Source organism: Salminus brasiliensis, chromosome 1, assembly GCF_030463535.1.
Source record: "Salminus brasiliensis chromosome 1, fSalBra1.hap2, whole genome shotgun sequence".
Classification (NCBI taxonomy): Eukaryota; Metazoa; Chordata; class Actinopteri; order Characiformes; family Bryconidae; genus Salminus; species Salminus brasiliensis.
Window position 1 is genome coordinate 70,743,879 of NC_132878.1, and position 14,840 is coordinate 70,758,718.

Genomic DNA, 14,840 nt, shown 5'->3' on the forward strand with positions numbered 1-14,840 from the left:
AAAAAGAAAATTACAACATTGGTCACAAATCAACTGGGTTGTGGATAGGATTGCAAAGGGGTGAAAAATACAAATGATACAAATAAATGTACCATGGTAATAAATGAGTAATTATGGGAATTAACGGAAATTAATTGGCATAAAATGGGAATATTCTCAGCTAGAGGTGAGAAACTTACATACAGTTGGTAAAAATATACTGAAGCATAATATTGGCTAAAATAATTATAAGATAAAAATAATATGAGATATGATACCAAAACAGTTAAAAAGCAAAGCTGCTCCTCAATCCCAGGCACATGGCACATTACACTCTAGGGCTATTGAGCCCACACCCCCTACATTCACTGTTCATTCCTCTATCACATGTACAGCATATGTCCAGTTGATATCTAGAAACCTGACACCCACCACTACTGAAAGCCCACATTTGGACCAAAGGACTAACTAGAGTCAGTTAAGGCTAGTTAAGACTAAGACAAGATTTTTATTGAAATTAATAGCATTGAAACATTAAAGCAACTATTAAATCAAGGTGTAATCCCACAGTTCCTGGTAAATCTGGTAAATAAAAAAAAAGCTTAATGTGCAATTTAATTTCAGACTAGTTTACCTAGGCTAGCAGGCTAGCAAGAGGTTATCTTACTAAGACGGGCATATGCTAGATACCTATGTTTTTTCCCTCAATGGGTTTCTGTAACCAATAATTCATTATTCACAATTCATTCATTATTCATTATTAACATCAAATCAAATAAAGTGTATTTTCCCACAAGCTAGTGGTGAGTGTCAGGTTTCTAAAAATCATCTGGACATATGCTGTACATGTGATGATGGAATGAACAGTGAAAGCAGGGGGTTTGGTCTCAATAGCCCTGGGGTGTGTAATGGGCCATGTGCCTGGAATTAAGAAGCAGCTTTGCTATTCAACTGTTTTGATATCATATCTAATTATTTTAGCCACTATTATGCTTCAGTCTATTTTTTACCAACTATATGTAAGTTTCTCACCTTTAGCTTCAAATATTCCCATTAATATTTCCATTAACATCCCCAATAATTCCTGTTAATACCTATAATTCCCCGTTCCTTCACATTAATTCCCATTAAAAATTTCCCAACTTCGAAATGTCCCAGAATTTGGCAACCCTAGTTGTGATAAATGTGGTATACAAGCTTTGTATGACAACATTAAAACCCAAGAAGTTCCAAAGGAATTCTAAAAGGAGTAATCCTTCTGCCAACTTTATTGAGAATGTAGTCCCCTAAACTCTCAAAAAAAAGGATTTTCTTTCATGTGACTGTGATGCATTCACTGAGGACACAATGCTATCTCTGTCAATTATCATTTAATGGTAAAATTAAATGATCCTACCTCACCATGTAAAATGTATCCTGTCCGAATTGGACTCTTTGAATAGTTTCTATTTTATTAAATGTTGGTTATGATCACTTATTCTGACAGCTAAAATGAATGGTCTAATAGTGCACATAGTTTTGCTTTACTGCAAACAGTGCAACTGTAGTAAAGTAACTATACTCACTGTAGTCTAATATAACGTATCACAGCTGTGTTTTCAGCAAGCTGGTGAAGGATAATGGAGTGAACTTGAATCCGGCTCCTTGGTAAAACTTGTTTTGAAATTCAACCCTGAACAAAAGACATCATACAGACAATACAGTTGTAAATAAAATAAATGAAGCACAGAGGTTCACTTACATTTTCTATCCTGCACTGTGTATGTTTACTAAGACATGAACAGTACAAATGTCAGTTTAGTTAGATTGTGTTTGTCTATAATTGTGATGTGACTAAGTAAGAGATCATACCACATTTTATTAGTCATCAATTCAGAAATTTCAATTTCAATTTCAATTACTTTCCCTTGGAACTGTACATATATGCACACAATACATTCACTCATTCTCTCAACACATTACATTCAGTCATTATCTCAAGTATACAATGCAAATCACAAGACACAATCTGTGAAAACAAATCAAAATCTGTTCTTTTTACCAGTGTAGGCGTAAGGCGTGGAGGAAAGCTGATAGCCCTTCCATAATGATCAGAACAGCAACCGTCAGCAGAGCGAAGCAGAAAAGCACCAGCACCAGCAGCAGTGAACCCAAGCCAGGAGTACATCTTAGGCCCCCCCGCAGCAGCATCCGCCATAACACCTCTGAAAGCTCTGCACAAAAAAAAACAGACACACACATTCAGAAGAGTATTACTGCAACTCTTTAAAGAAGTGTTTAGCTAAACATTTCCAAACTGCATGCCTACATAATCCCGTAGCAGATGTCTTACCTGCATGCGCAAGGCTTAGGGCCCAGAGGCGCAGGTAGGATGCTGTATTGGAGATGCAACCCAGGCAGTGCTCGATAGTATAAATGGCCTGATGCACAAAAATATCACCCATGTTCCCCTATAGACAGATAGACAGAATTATTTGAGAAGGTTCAGTATGATGCTGAGGAGAGGTGTTACTTTTCCTGATATCTAAAAGGAAATGGAGTGTTGTGCAAGTGATGACAGATGTGTCTAAAAAACTAAATATCTAAATATTACTTAGGTGTATTTATGTGTTCAACCTGAAGATTAGTGCTGAATACAGAACTAATTATTTATATTAATGTATAATAATGTATTGTACTTTGAGAGTTACCACACTACAGACAAAGAGCCTGTAAGTGTCTCTGGACAGATGCGTCTGCCAAAATACAACATATGTAATGTGTCACATGGTGTAGAGTTGTATGCTATAGTGTATATAGTACTGTATATTTATTCTATTTGAGCTCATTAGGTTATTCAGTTATTTTGCTTCTTAAATCAACTAAATGTCTGAAAAGGTTAGGAAAGTCATATTTTAAAATTTAACCCAACATAAACTCCAAACACAATCCAACATAATATCTGGACGAACAGGCTTGCAACCACAGAAATGCTAAAGCATGCATTGTTTTGGGTTGTCCAATAGCTTAATTTTGCACTGATGAACATTAGAACCCATATCTGATCATTTAATCACTGACAACTGTGGAGCTAGTTTTTTTCTATTTCAGAGCTCTATATTTGCTTCAGGTTTATCAAAAAGTACAAACTGAATATCTCCCATTATTTATTTTCATCAGTCATAAAAGAAAAGAAAAATGCTCCATTTAAGAAAGGTCTTAGATAATAAGGTTATCTAAGGTTAGAGTCACACTCTTAGCACGACATAACTCAAACAGGAGGGTCATAACAGTAACTGAATAATTCATAGTGGAAAACAGTGATTAACAACTGAATAATGAAGCTCATTCTCTATTCAGTTCCGTGTCAGATTATTTATACACATATCCTGATCTAAAAGGAAATAGAATAATAGAGTACTTTCAGTGACACACTCCCAAAGCATTCGTACAAGCCATGTCTCGTGTAGCATGCACAGCCATGTGCAGAAGTGCATTGAGTGCTGTGCAAGTGATGACCGAAGTGTGTAAAAGACTAAATATCTAAATATTATTTAGGTGTATTTATGTTTTCTACCTGAAGATTAGTGCTGAATACAGAACTAACTACTTATATTATTGTATAATAATTCATTGATGTAAAAGCAAAATAATAATTGTAAAATAATTGAGTAAACACAGTGTAAAGTTTCATATGGTGTAGAGCTGTATGCTATAGTGTACATAGTACTGTATATTGTTTCTACTTGAGCTAATTAGGTTGTTCAGTTTTCTGTTCAGGGTTTTGCTTCTCAAATCAATTAAATATCTGAAAAGATTATGAAAGTCAGATTTTAAAATTGAACCCAACCACAATCCAACACGATATCTGGATAAATCACATTAATGCTAAAGCATGCATTGCTTTGGGTTAAGTCAGAAATGTTTTGATGCCCTATAGCTAATCCATATCTGATCTCTTAATCACTGACAATGGTGGAGCTATTTTTTTCTATTCAGAGCTCTATATTCACTTCAGGTTTATGAAAAAATACACATCTCCCATTTTCATCAGTCATAAAAGAAAAGAAAAATGCTCCATTTAAGAAAGGTCATAGATAATAAGGTTATCTAAGGTTAGAGTCACACTCTTAGCATGATATAACTCAAACAGGAGGTTCATAACAGTAGTTGAATAATTCATAGTGGAAAACAGTGATTAACAACTGAATAATGAAGCTCATTCTCTATTCAGTTCCGTGTCAGGTTATTTATACAAAAAATGAAAATGAAAATGAAAACTGTCAAAGAAAAAATAGTCTAACAAGTCAAACAGGTCGAGGGTGTGACAAGGCTGAAATAATCTGCATAATGCTGGCTTTGCATCATATCTGATAAACAGCTCTGTAATAATTCAGTATAATTTTTTAAGTAACGCTGACTTATAGTTAAGTAATTTTTTCTCCAGCGCAAAAAAATGTCTCCTCTTATATTATTATAAAATAACAAAAGTTAAAGCAGGCTTTGTTTGCCAGTTTTAATAGAGTACAACAAGTTTAAAATATAAAAGAGTATGTGTGACTTCCAGACTGACCATGTCTTCAGGGTGTTTCTGAGGCAACAAGACACACCCATGTCAACTTTTCCCACAAAACCCAAATTCACTGCCTTATTACCCACAGCTGCATATGTGTGCAGGGTGATTTTACTTTAAAGTGTTTAATATATCTGACTTACAGTTATCTATTAATTGTAAGGGTGAAAACTGTGTTCATTAATCAAATTCTTCAGAACTATCTAAGATAATAACTGAACTAGAAGAGTTTAGACTGATTTATTCTTTTCATTCATTTTTACCAATAACTTTGTAGACATATCACTATATTTGTAACTATTTTGTGTCTCTACAGTCCACTACTCATCTCACACACACACCCTTCAGTACTGCTCTCCCACCTGCTGCCTGAGTTTAATCCTCTGTCTGTAAATCAGAAGCGGCTTAATCAGCAGCATCACTGGAACCATGAGGAGAGCCTGGATAACAAGGTAAATCTGCAGGACTTTCTAAAAACGACACAAAAAACAGGACAGAAATTGTACTTTTTTGTAGAACGTGAAACACTTTAGTTTAAGAAAAGCACACTTTAAATCTCTAACTAAACTCTAAAAAAACTTTGAACTAAAATCTAATCTAAAAGTTCAAATCTAAAAAGTTTAACTTAATTGTGAAGTTCATTAAACTCTTACATTTAATTGTTCTTGTGGCAGACTAGGTTTTGATTCCCTGACCGGTCAAGCACACCACTTCTAACCCTACATTTGCCTACCTGTGGCAAATGTAACCATACATTCACCTAACATCATCAATCAAATGTCAGTGAATCTGGATAAGACGATCAAATGCTGTTAATATTAATGTAAAGTAAACTCTTAACTAGGTGCCTAATATAACTAAAGCGAATGAAGACTGAGGCTGATTGAATAAGAATCAGAAGCTTCTGAAGTGTTGGCCCTTTGTGAATAAGACTTGTGAATGTGTAATAATAACAGGGTAATAATAATTCAAATATAATCAGATTTATAAGTGAACTAACAGTACATTAATATTTAGTATATCATTTGTATGTTATTATATTTAGTGTTACTTTGAAATCTAATAATATACTAATATACTATTAGAGTATTACTATACTGTTAGTTTGCTTAGGTATTATGATATTTATTAGCAGTAATGGACTGAAACCTGTCCACTGTAGAGGAATTTATCATCAGGGTGATAGCTGAACAGCATCATGTTAATGAAGATCAGGAGGATGCTGGGGGCAGTTTCTGATTGCAGCCGGACACTCCACTTAAAGAGGATGAGGAACAGCAGGTATCCAAACAGTGAAAGCATAAAGACCAGCTCCGGGACGAAGCGCAGCAGGATGTTCTGGAAATTTCTGAAATGTCTGGAAAAGGAAATACAGTGAAATACACTTGGAAACTACATCAGGCTAATCAACCAGAACTAATCTGTAATAAATGGTGCAACATGTACATGTAGTTCACTACACTGAGGGTTGTCCCGAAGAGCATGTGGCTGACCCCCAATATCACAGACATCTTCATTTTGTAGGAATTGAGAAAGGAAAGCTTATTGGACGCAATATTCCACACCTATAAGTCAAAACATAACACTGTCAGAAACCAGAAAAGATGCCTGTCCAGATCGGGATTAATGCGAAGAAAATCAATGCAAAGAAAATGATTATTTAAACGGAATGATTTGATGTAAAGGATATAATGTAATGTAAATTATACATTATATCCACACGTGTGTGTGTGTGTGTGTGTGTGTGTGTGTGTGTGTGTGTGTGTGTGTGTGTGTGTGAGGGAGAGAGGCACCGTAGTGTGAACTGACCGGATCAATCCCCAAAATGTACGGTGAACCAGAGTAAACACCGGGAACTGCAGGGTCCAGATGCAGATGCCTAAAGCTGTACAGAGTTTTATTGCTGTAGAAGAAGATATGAAGCTGAATCACAGAATGAATAAATAATAAAAAATAATAATAAAAAAGGGTGCTTCTAGATATTTGTACTGTCCTGTTCCATGAAAGGGTTTTCCTTAAATTGTTTTTATTATGTATCTCTAACCACACAGTAATAAAATTATTTATAAAAAGCTTTCAATGAAAATCTTTTCATATTTGTTTAGTTTTATTATATTTGTATAGATCAATTAATATTAAAAACAAGTAGAGGAACTATTTACACTTTAGACCAAAAGAGTGTAGAATATACACTACTAAGTGTATTTCTTGCTAGAATCCTAACATCAAAACAGTCAAATCACTTCAGATTCATTTGCCCCCTATTTAGTAAGATCAAAACCAGATGCTGTGTTAAAAATGAAAGAAGCAAGAGCTGTAACTTGTTAAGTTATTTTTTTTCCTAATGTGTGTGTGTATATGTTGACCTCCAGGGTCCACTTGGCTGGAACATGTGCCGAACGCTCCAGGACGAGCCACAGATGATGAACGATTTGGAGAAACAGTCGTTGTAAATCAGGCCAGTGTAGATGGAGAACAGCCCCATCAGCAGGATGATGTAGCGCCCCCCAACAAGAACATCCACAAACTGGGGGAAAAAGAAAGAGGAAAATGAACATAGCCGCCCCCCCTTCCACAATAACTGTGACCTGTGTGGGTACGTAGCAAACGCAGTACAAAGCTAAAAAACACTCTCACAATCAGAAATGATCAAGGGCTTTTAATAACTCCCTTAATAACAACATTTCCTCAACTCCATCTACCTCAGTAAAACTCTGAGTTTGTATGTTTCTTTTTACTTCTACTAGTGCAATCAGTGAAGGCCTATCTCCAATTGCTTTTGTGGGTTTAGTTTGATTCTGTTGTTCCAAATTTTACACCAGAAAGAAAAGTGAAAAAAAAGAGTCTAACACACTCCTGTTCCTGTACCGAGACTTTCCACTGCAGTTCTAGAGGGCAGATCAGTTGTTTTTAAATAATTAAATTCAATATATATATATATATATATATATATATATATATATATATATATTTTTTTTTTTTTTTTTTTTTTCTTTTTCATCATTATTTATTATATGCAGTGACACGTTTACTGGAATTTGGGTCTAAGCTATTCTACACCCCTGGAAAAGATCTTTCATTCTGAATTCAAGTGACTGTGAGATTAATCTGTTTACTGATGCCACCCAGTGGACACAAGCTGCATTAAGAAACATTATCAATAAAGCATCAGTTCGAGAAATGACTTATTTTATGAGAGTAATTAATAATGTGTTTTCTAATCTTCAAAACACCTCCTTTACCTCACTCTTCCAGCGGCTTAACTGCTCCTGTTGCAGTATCACCCAAACTGCCAGCACCGTCAGCACCAGCCCGTGCCCACAATCTCCGAACATTACCGCAAACAGGAAAGGGAACGTTATGATCGTGTACGGCGCTAAAAGATAAGAAAAATAGAGCATTTCAAACTGTTTAGCCCCTGGAAACCTGTGTGCCTTCACGTATTAATCTTAAGACCTAATATTCAGTAACTCAGAGAATAATGAGACTAAAAGCGAGAGATTCCCCCTTGGGTTCAGTTTTCTAGACACTGATTAAGCTTAATTGTAGACAAAGTCGCAAAGCTGATGGTGAATCAGCATTAGATGTTTTGTTTTTTTAAGTCTAGCCTAAGGCTTAATCTGGATCTGTGAAACCAGTCCAGTGTTTGAGAGGTTAAAGAAATATTACAGTGCATTTAAATCTAATATCTATCTGCCATATCTGCAGCATACAGGCAGCTGTCACAGAGAGTAGTATGCATTTCTTTGCACTACTAAAAACTTGAACATGCCTCATGACTTTAGAGTCTTCTGTTTTTTGTCTAATTTTATAAGTCTGACTGTATAATATAGATCAAACAGACAAAGAGCGAAAAAAACAAACATTTCTCACTTGGATTGACCTCACGATAGTTGCTGACTCCGTAAGCATCAACAATGGTCTGAAATCCTTTAGTGAAGGCATTGGTCCTGTTGAAGGTCGGGGGAGTTTGCTGGGTCTGGATTCGATTCAGGACAGGACTGACACTGGAACCACTCTGCTCCTAGACACATACACAAAAAAAAACTTTTGCAATGTTTACAAAATGCATCTGTAAACAATGTAGATAGTACAGTAGTGGTTTGTCCTGTCAACACAGCAAAGAGTGATATAAGGTCAATAAGAGCATAAATTGATCATAGAGTATAGAATGAAAGAGTAATATAACAGATATTACAGGGTGAGTGTATAATAGATCAGTTTTACTCACAGAGCCCTTAATCAGCGCATTCTGGACAGAGTTTAAATCTGAAACTGGACACCAGATCTCTGCGACTATGAGCTTCTGAGTGATGTCTATGTTACACAGGTTGAGTGTGTAATAGATGGCTTTCATTTTCTTCACTTTAGTGATCCAGTGCTGAACGCTGGTGGCTGCCTTGGTTAAAACCGCAGCTCTAAACTCCTCCGTCCTCCTGAGAACCTGCAGAGCCACAGCAGTACATCATCACTTATACTTTTTAACTCACAGTCAGTTCCAGCTGTTCACCTGGACTAGTTCACTGCTGCTTTGTGTATTTGTCTCTGTAATGTGAGTAGAAGTGAAACCCTTTACTGTCTCTACAATATAGCTGGTTTCCCAATTACTGAACAAACCACAGTTCCCAGTATCCTGGATGCCTACGTTAGACAGCGTGCTGCTGTAAAATTAATCCCAACAGTCAGGTATATCATTCTGGACTAACAGACAGGTTTAACAGCCAGGATCAACAAGTCAGGTCTAACAGCCAGGTCTGACATTCATAAATAACAGTCAGGTTTAAATAACAGTCAGGTCAGTCTAACAGTCAATTCTGACAGTCAGATCTAAAAGGCTGTTCTAACAGTCAAGTCTTACAGTCAGAAATAACAAAATCAGCTCTAAAAGTCAGGATTAACAGTACATTCTCACAGTCAGGACTAACAGTCTAACTTTCCAGACTAACAGTCAGGACTAATAGTCAGGTTTATTCACTACGTCATTTTTACAGTCAGAAATAATAAGTTAGAAAAAAAATAACAGTCAGTTCTTACACTCAGGAGTAAAACAGTCAGGTCTAAAGCCTAGCTTAGTCACAAGGTGGAAAAATAGACGCAAAATAAGATTAAAGCTAATCTAAATACCTGGACCCTGAATCACTTCGACTAGTTCTGAATCTAGAGTGTAAGAATGTTAACTATTAACATTTTGACAAAGAATTTGTCCACAAAACTGAATCGACCAAAGAATAAGGTTTTCTGTGATGGGTGGAGATAAAGCTTGTAGGTATAAAAATAAAGTGTGTTTAGGAGTTAAACGGTTATTAAATGTGTCAAATGCTTACCATGCGCAGGTCCTCAATGCGGATGTGTACGCTCATCCTCATCTGCTCTCGTGCACAGAGGGTGTTGGGGCAAGGGTATAAACTGGCACGAAAACTTGATAATAAACATAATGTAGAGATTAAACTTTTATATACCTGAATTCATAGATATAGACTATGTGCAGAAACCAGACACACAATGTGTACACTTAAAGATCAGACTTTCTAGAACAGCAGGCCTGACGTAGACCAACATGAAACAGCACATATAATCTGAACTAAATATTTACGAACCATTTTGTCACGCCTGTCCTAGTTTTGTCACGTTTGTTCCAGTTTTTGTGACGTTTCTGTCTCTTCTGTTCTGGTTTTACTATGCCTGTTTTATTTCTAATTATGCCTGTTTTACTTACTGTCATGCTTGTTTCAGTTGTGTGTCTAGCCTGCCCTTGTTTTGCCCTAGAAAGCACATGGCTTTGTTTTGTATCTTGTCAGTTCTAGTCCCTCCTGTGTCTAAGTGTTCACACCTATACCCCGTTCCTTGCCACACCCTCTCGTTCCTTCCAGGTGTCCATCGTCCTTTCTTGTATGCATATGTACCCCTGTGTCCCCCTCCTGCCTCAGCAAGCAGCTTGACACATTTATTCATTTTTTATATTTAGTTTACTCACCCATCGCAGATTTTCTTAATTTTTCCTTGCACCTGATCTCCTTGGACAAAAATAACAAATGCATCTTTCTTCACTGCTCCATCCTAAAAAAGCAAAAAAAAAACTTACTGAAATCAGTAAGATTACTTACCTAGAACTTACTGAAATAATGCTGTTTTGAAAAGGATGTTGGTTTTTGAATTCTCCTCCCTCTTTATACTTGTGTTTAAAAACATTTTAATTTTAATTCAATTGCTATTTATTATTTATGTTTTTTCTAATGACTATATTGATATTTTACTATTATTATTAATAATAAGTATTATTATTATTATTATTATTAATAATAATTGCTGTTGCAGACCTAAATGCTGATACTCAGGTCTAAAATGCATGGCTGTACAGTTTATTAGATTTTGTCCAGTCATGAATTTTACATGCTCTTTACTGATGTAAAGAAGTGAACATGTGTCTGCTGTACTGATGGAGTGAGATATGTGAGGTCACACTCTCATCTCAGAAAAGTGAGAAATAAAGACAGATTATTTGTTTATTTCTCTCACATCCACCTGCTGCTCCGTGTCCTGAATCTCAGAGTGTCGCAGGATGAAGTTCTCGTGAAAAAGGCGCCACAGGACTTTCTCAAAGGCAGGGAATCGATCCTGCTTAATCACTCCAGCGATGAACCTGAGAGTCAACAAGACACAAAATAAAACGTCAGGGCAGTGAAGACCTCTGGAGGAGACATCTGTGAGTGTTAAAGACAGATAAGCCTAAAGGTCCATAGCATATTGACAGTATTTCAGTGGCTATTTAATTTGTGGGAGACAGTCTGAGTGCATGTACCCGAGTTTCTGTGGACCGCTTGTGCTAGTGCTGCTATTCCTGCGGATGGTGGCTATAGAGACAGAATCCTCGGATGGTAGCTCAGAAGAAGACAACTGGGACTCCGCCTATACTCACAAATCATACACACACACACATGTAGAGAGAGTGAGAATCAGGTTATGCTTTTCTTCTGTACAGCATCACCACTGCTTATAACATTGCTCAGCTGCAGTAACTAGCTACGCAGATTCCTGTATTTCTTTGTTTTACTTAATTATACTTTTACATTGCAATAATATTACGTTATTTTTCAAAAACATAGAGCTGAAGAATTAGAGCTTTACCTAAGAGAACTTCTGAATACAAGCTAACGCTAACAGCCTAGCTGTTCTGAGTGAAGATTAATAGCTAAGGTTTACGTACCACTTAAAGTTATGCATTAGGTATTCATTTACATCAATTTTACATACATTTAATTTCAATCAAACAAATAAATAAAAAAAAAATCTTTCAATGCATCTTTCTAAAATGGTGCCTGTGCCTGCGGCACTACTTAAGGCGGAACGGACCGGACAACGTCAACTTCACATTAGCCTGATGGCTAAATTCACAGAGGATTACGGACTGGATGTGACACAGAATTGTTTTTCTGTTTTATGAGCTCATGTTAATTTAATAATTAAATTTTACTACACACTATTACTGTGTTAAGGTCTGAACAATGATGAGAATGATGAGTGCAGTAAATAGTGATCCTGATTCACCCTAATTTAAATCACTAATTTACCCTTCATCAACTCAGCATTACCAGCATTTTCACAACTTAACCACCATTACCTCACCTTAACTAGAATAAACTCAGCAATAACTCACATTAACCACCATTAACTCACCATAACTAGAATAAACTCAGCAATAACTCACATTAACCACCATTAACTCACCATAACTAGAATAAACTCAGCAATAACTCACATTAACCACCATTAACTCACCATAACTAGAATGAACTCTCAGCAATAACTCACATTAACCACCATTAACTCACCATAACTAGAATGAACTCTCAGCAATAACTCACATTAACCACCAGTAACTCACCTTAACTAGAATGAACTCAGCAATAACTCACATTAACCACATTAACTCTAACCACATTAAAAGCTAACCAGCATTAACACAGCAATACCTTAACCACAACTATCTAACCTAACTAAGCCTGACGTTATATGTAATATTGACGATCTGTCTGAAAATATGCTGTTTTTTGAATTTTTAATATCATGGACTTCTGGATAACATGTCTTTCAAAAGCTTCTCAAACCTGTGGTAAAACTGTGTCTCCTGCATCAGGCAGCATGATCATATTTATTTGGTGTAAAAACTTTTGTGTTGGGGAGCTTTTAGAGACATTAAATTGTTTCAAACACCTGGCTCCATTCACCAGACCCGCAAACAGCTCTCAAAACTCTCAAAAAATTATCTCTTGAACATTAAATCAGTGTTTTTTGGCTTAAAACCTAAAATATTTCCACATTAAATTATAAAGTGTGGTTTTGATGTAATGTATATGAAAGCTAAAAAGATTGATTAAGAATATCAAGAAGATAATCTGCAATAAAACATGCAATGTTGGTGTATGTGTCTGTACCTCCTCAAAGAAGTCTCTGGACGCTTTGAGCAGAGAGCTGATCTCCAGCAGCTCCGTAAAGTTCCTCTTTAAAGCATCATGGTTACAGTTGATCTCTTTCAGCTCCTCCTCCAGCTTCCTAATCTTACACTGCAGATCACGCAAACAATCATACATTACTCTATTCTAATGAGACAAATATGTTTTTCTTGCTGTATAAAAAATAAGGCTTTCAGTCTTGTTGGATGCGTTGTGTTTTTCTTGATTGAGTGCAAATTGCAATTTATTTAGTCAGAGAAAAGAGAAAAAGTGTTTACTCCTATCCATCATGTGTTTCTTGTTCAGAATGAAAGTTTCTGAGAATTAAAATTGGTGAATGTTCTGGCTTTGTTAAATCGGCTTCATTATAGATCAAATGAATGAAACAGCCTTCTGACCTCCAGCTCCAGCAGTTCTCGAGGGCAGGTGACTCCCCCGCTGTCCACCACCGCCAACACTGGAATACCACACCGAGCCATTTCAGCTTCAAGAAACCCTAAACCGTATTAAAAAACCCACCAGATTAGAAAATTACCATCATGAATTATACGTCATTTATAATGAATTACCAGTCCAAACTACCTAAACTAATAAAATAAGATATATTGATATGATTTCTTTTTTTAAAAATGTGTATAGAAAGAGTATATTAAATATTCATATCATAACGAGGAGTGTTACCAAATATGGACTGAATTTAAGATGCATTCATATGTGAACATCATAGTTAGTTCATTCTTCATAACAGTGTCACCTTAAACTGCTCAGACTTACGCAGGATTCTCTCCATCTCCTCACATCTCTTCACCTCCTTCACAAACTTCCTCTGAAAGGCAGCTGTACCTGGATTCAGCTGAGATGTGTAAACATACTCAAATTTAAACAGATTAAAAAGCTTCAGGACATTTCTACTGATCTAAGCAACTCTATTCTTCAGTCTCCCACTGGAGATACAAGGCCAATGTAGTTAAAATAACACCACTTAGCATGATGCTAACTTCATCGCTACACGCTCGCCTCAGTAAAGCTTCAGTTGGCTTATTGAAATGTTCCTGTTCCTCCTTAAATGGGGCAACAGTTACATTCTGGCTCCTGCCTCCATTTAAGGTAAGCAACTGATAAGCAACTCCAGTGTGAAACTAAAGAAGTGGCATAACCATCTACATTTGCTCTTCCACCAGGCTGCTGACTTTAAAGTAAAGCCCTGGCTAATAGAACTGCTGAGTTTGAATGCTGTAATGAATGCTGACAGATGTGACAGATGTGTAATGTTACTCACGTCTCTAAACTGGGCGAGCCCCAGCAGGCCGAGCTGGTGAATGCAGGTGTGCGCGGATTCAGTCTGGAAGAAAAGCTGCACTAGACACATCTCCTCACTGCGGAACATCCTGCTCTCAGCTTTAACCTCCAACACTGACTCCAAACACACACCACACATCTGCTAGCCCTGTCTGTGTCCGGCCTCACTCCTCTTTTAGGCCATGAGTTTATTAATCAGCCTGATCGATCGAGTGCTTTCAGCTCAGAGATCAATACTGACCCCAACACTGGACCAACAAAGGCACAAGCTCAGCAATAGCACAAATTCAAACTAGAAAAGATACTCGTAATGTATTACTGTTATAATAATAATAACAATAATAATAATAATTTGTGTTTATTGAAATAAATCAAATGTTTGACCAAATAAATAACAACAAAAAAAAAATGTTACAAATCTGTTGACCCACAGGATTGTAAGAACCCTGTCCAATCATTTAGACCGGATTAAATGATTGGATGGCCCACCTGCCTGTCTAATTAACCTCACATCCCTGGCCACATGTGTGCGCGCTGCACGTGTATTCATTTAGGCATGT

The 14,840-nt window shown here is 36.5% G+C and overlaps 1 protein-coding gene across 1 annotated transcript; it reads right to left on the minus strand.

Annotated features, from left to right (window-relative positions):
* Positions 1-1,563: 1,563 nt before the first annotated feature.
* On the minus strand, positions 1,564-14,368 carry LOC140554059 (V-type proton ATPase 116 kDa subunit a 1). Its single transcript, XM_072676906.1, has 19 exons — positions 14,261-14,368; positions 13,756-13,834; positions 13,380-13,477; positions 12,964-13,092; positions 11,331-11,437; positions 11,048-11,171; positions 10,506-10,588; positions 9,856-9,949; positions 8,763-8,975; positions 8,405-8,555; positions 7,774-7,907; positions 6,898-7,058; positions 6,341-6,434; positions 5,978-6,096; positions 5,681-5,888; positions 4,894-5,001; positions 2,312-2,429; positions 2,021-2,192; positions 1,564-1,651 (listed from the first exon to the last, which is right to left on the minus strand). The coding sequence occupies exons 1-19, from the start codon at positions 14,366-14,368 to the stop codon at positions 1,564-1,566; spliced, it is 2,388 nt and encodes a 795-aa protein (XP_072533007.1).
* Positions 14,369-14,840: the final 472 nt, after the last annotated feature.

Bases quoted from the DNA above. Each gene is read 5' to 3' on its own strand.
- LOC140554059 (XM_072676906.1), bottom strand. From the start codon at position 14,368: ATGTTCCGCAGTGAGGAGATGTGTCTAGTGCAGCTTTTCTTCCAGACT. The intron at 13,478-13,755 runs GTAAGTCTGAGC...AATACGGTTTAG, and splicing joins GGAGATGGAGAGAATCCTGC to GGTTTCTTGAAGCTGAAATG. The intron at 5,889-5,977 runs GTACATGTTGCA...TTCCTTTTCCAG, and splicing joins CTCAGTGTAGTGAACTACAT to ACATTTCAGAAATTTCCAGA.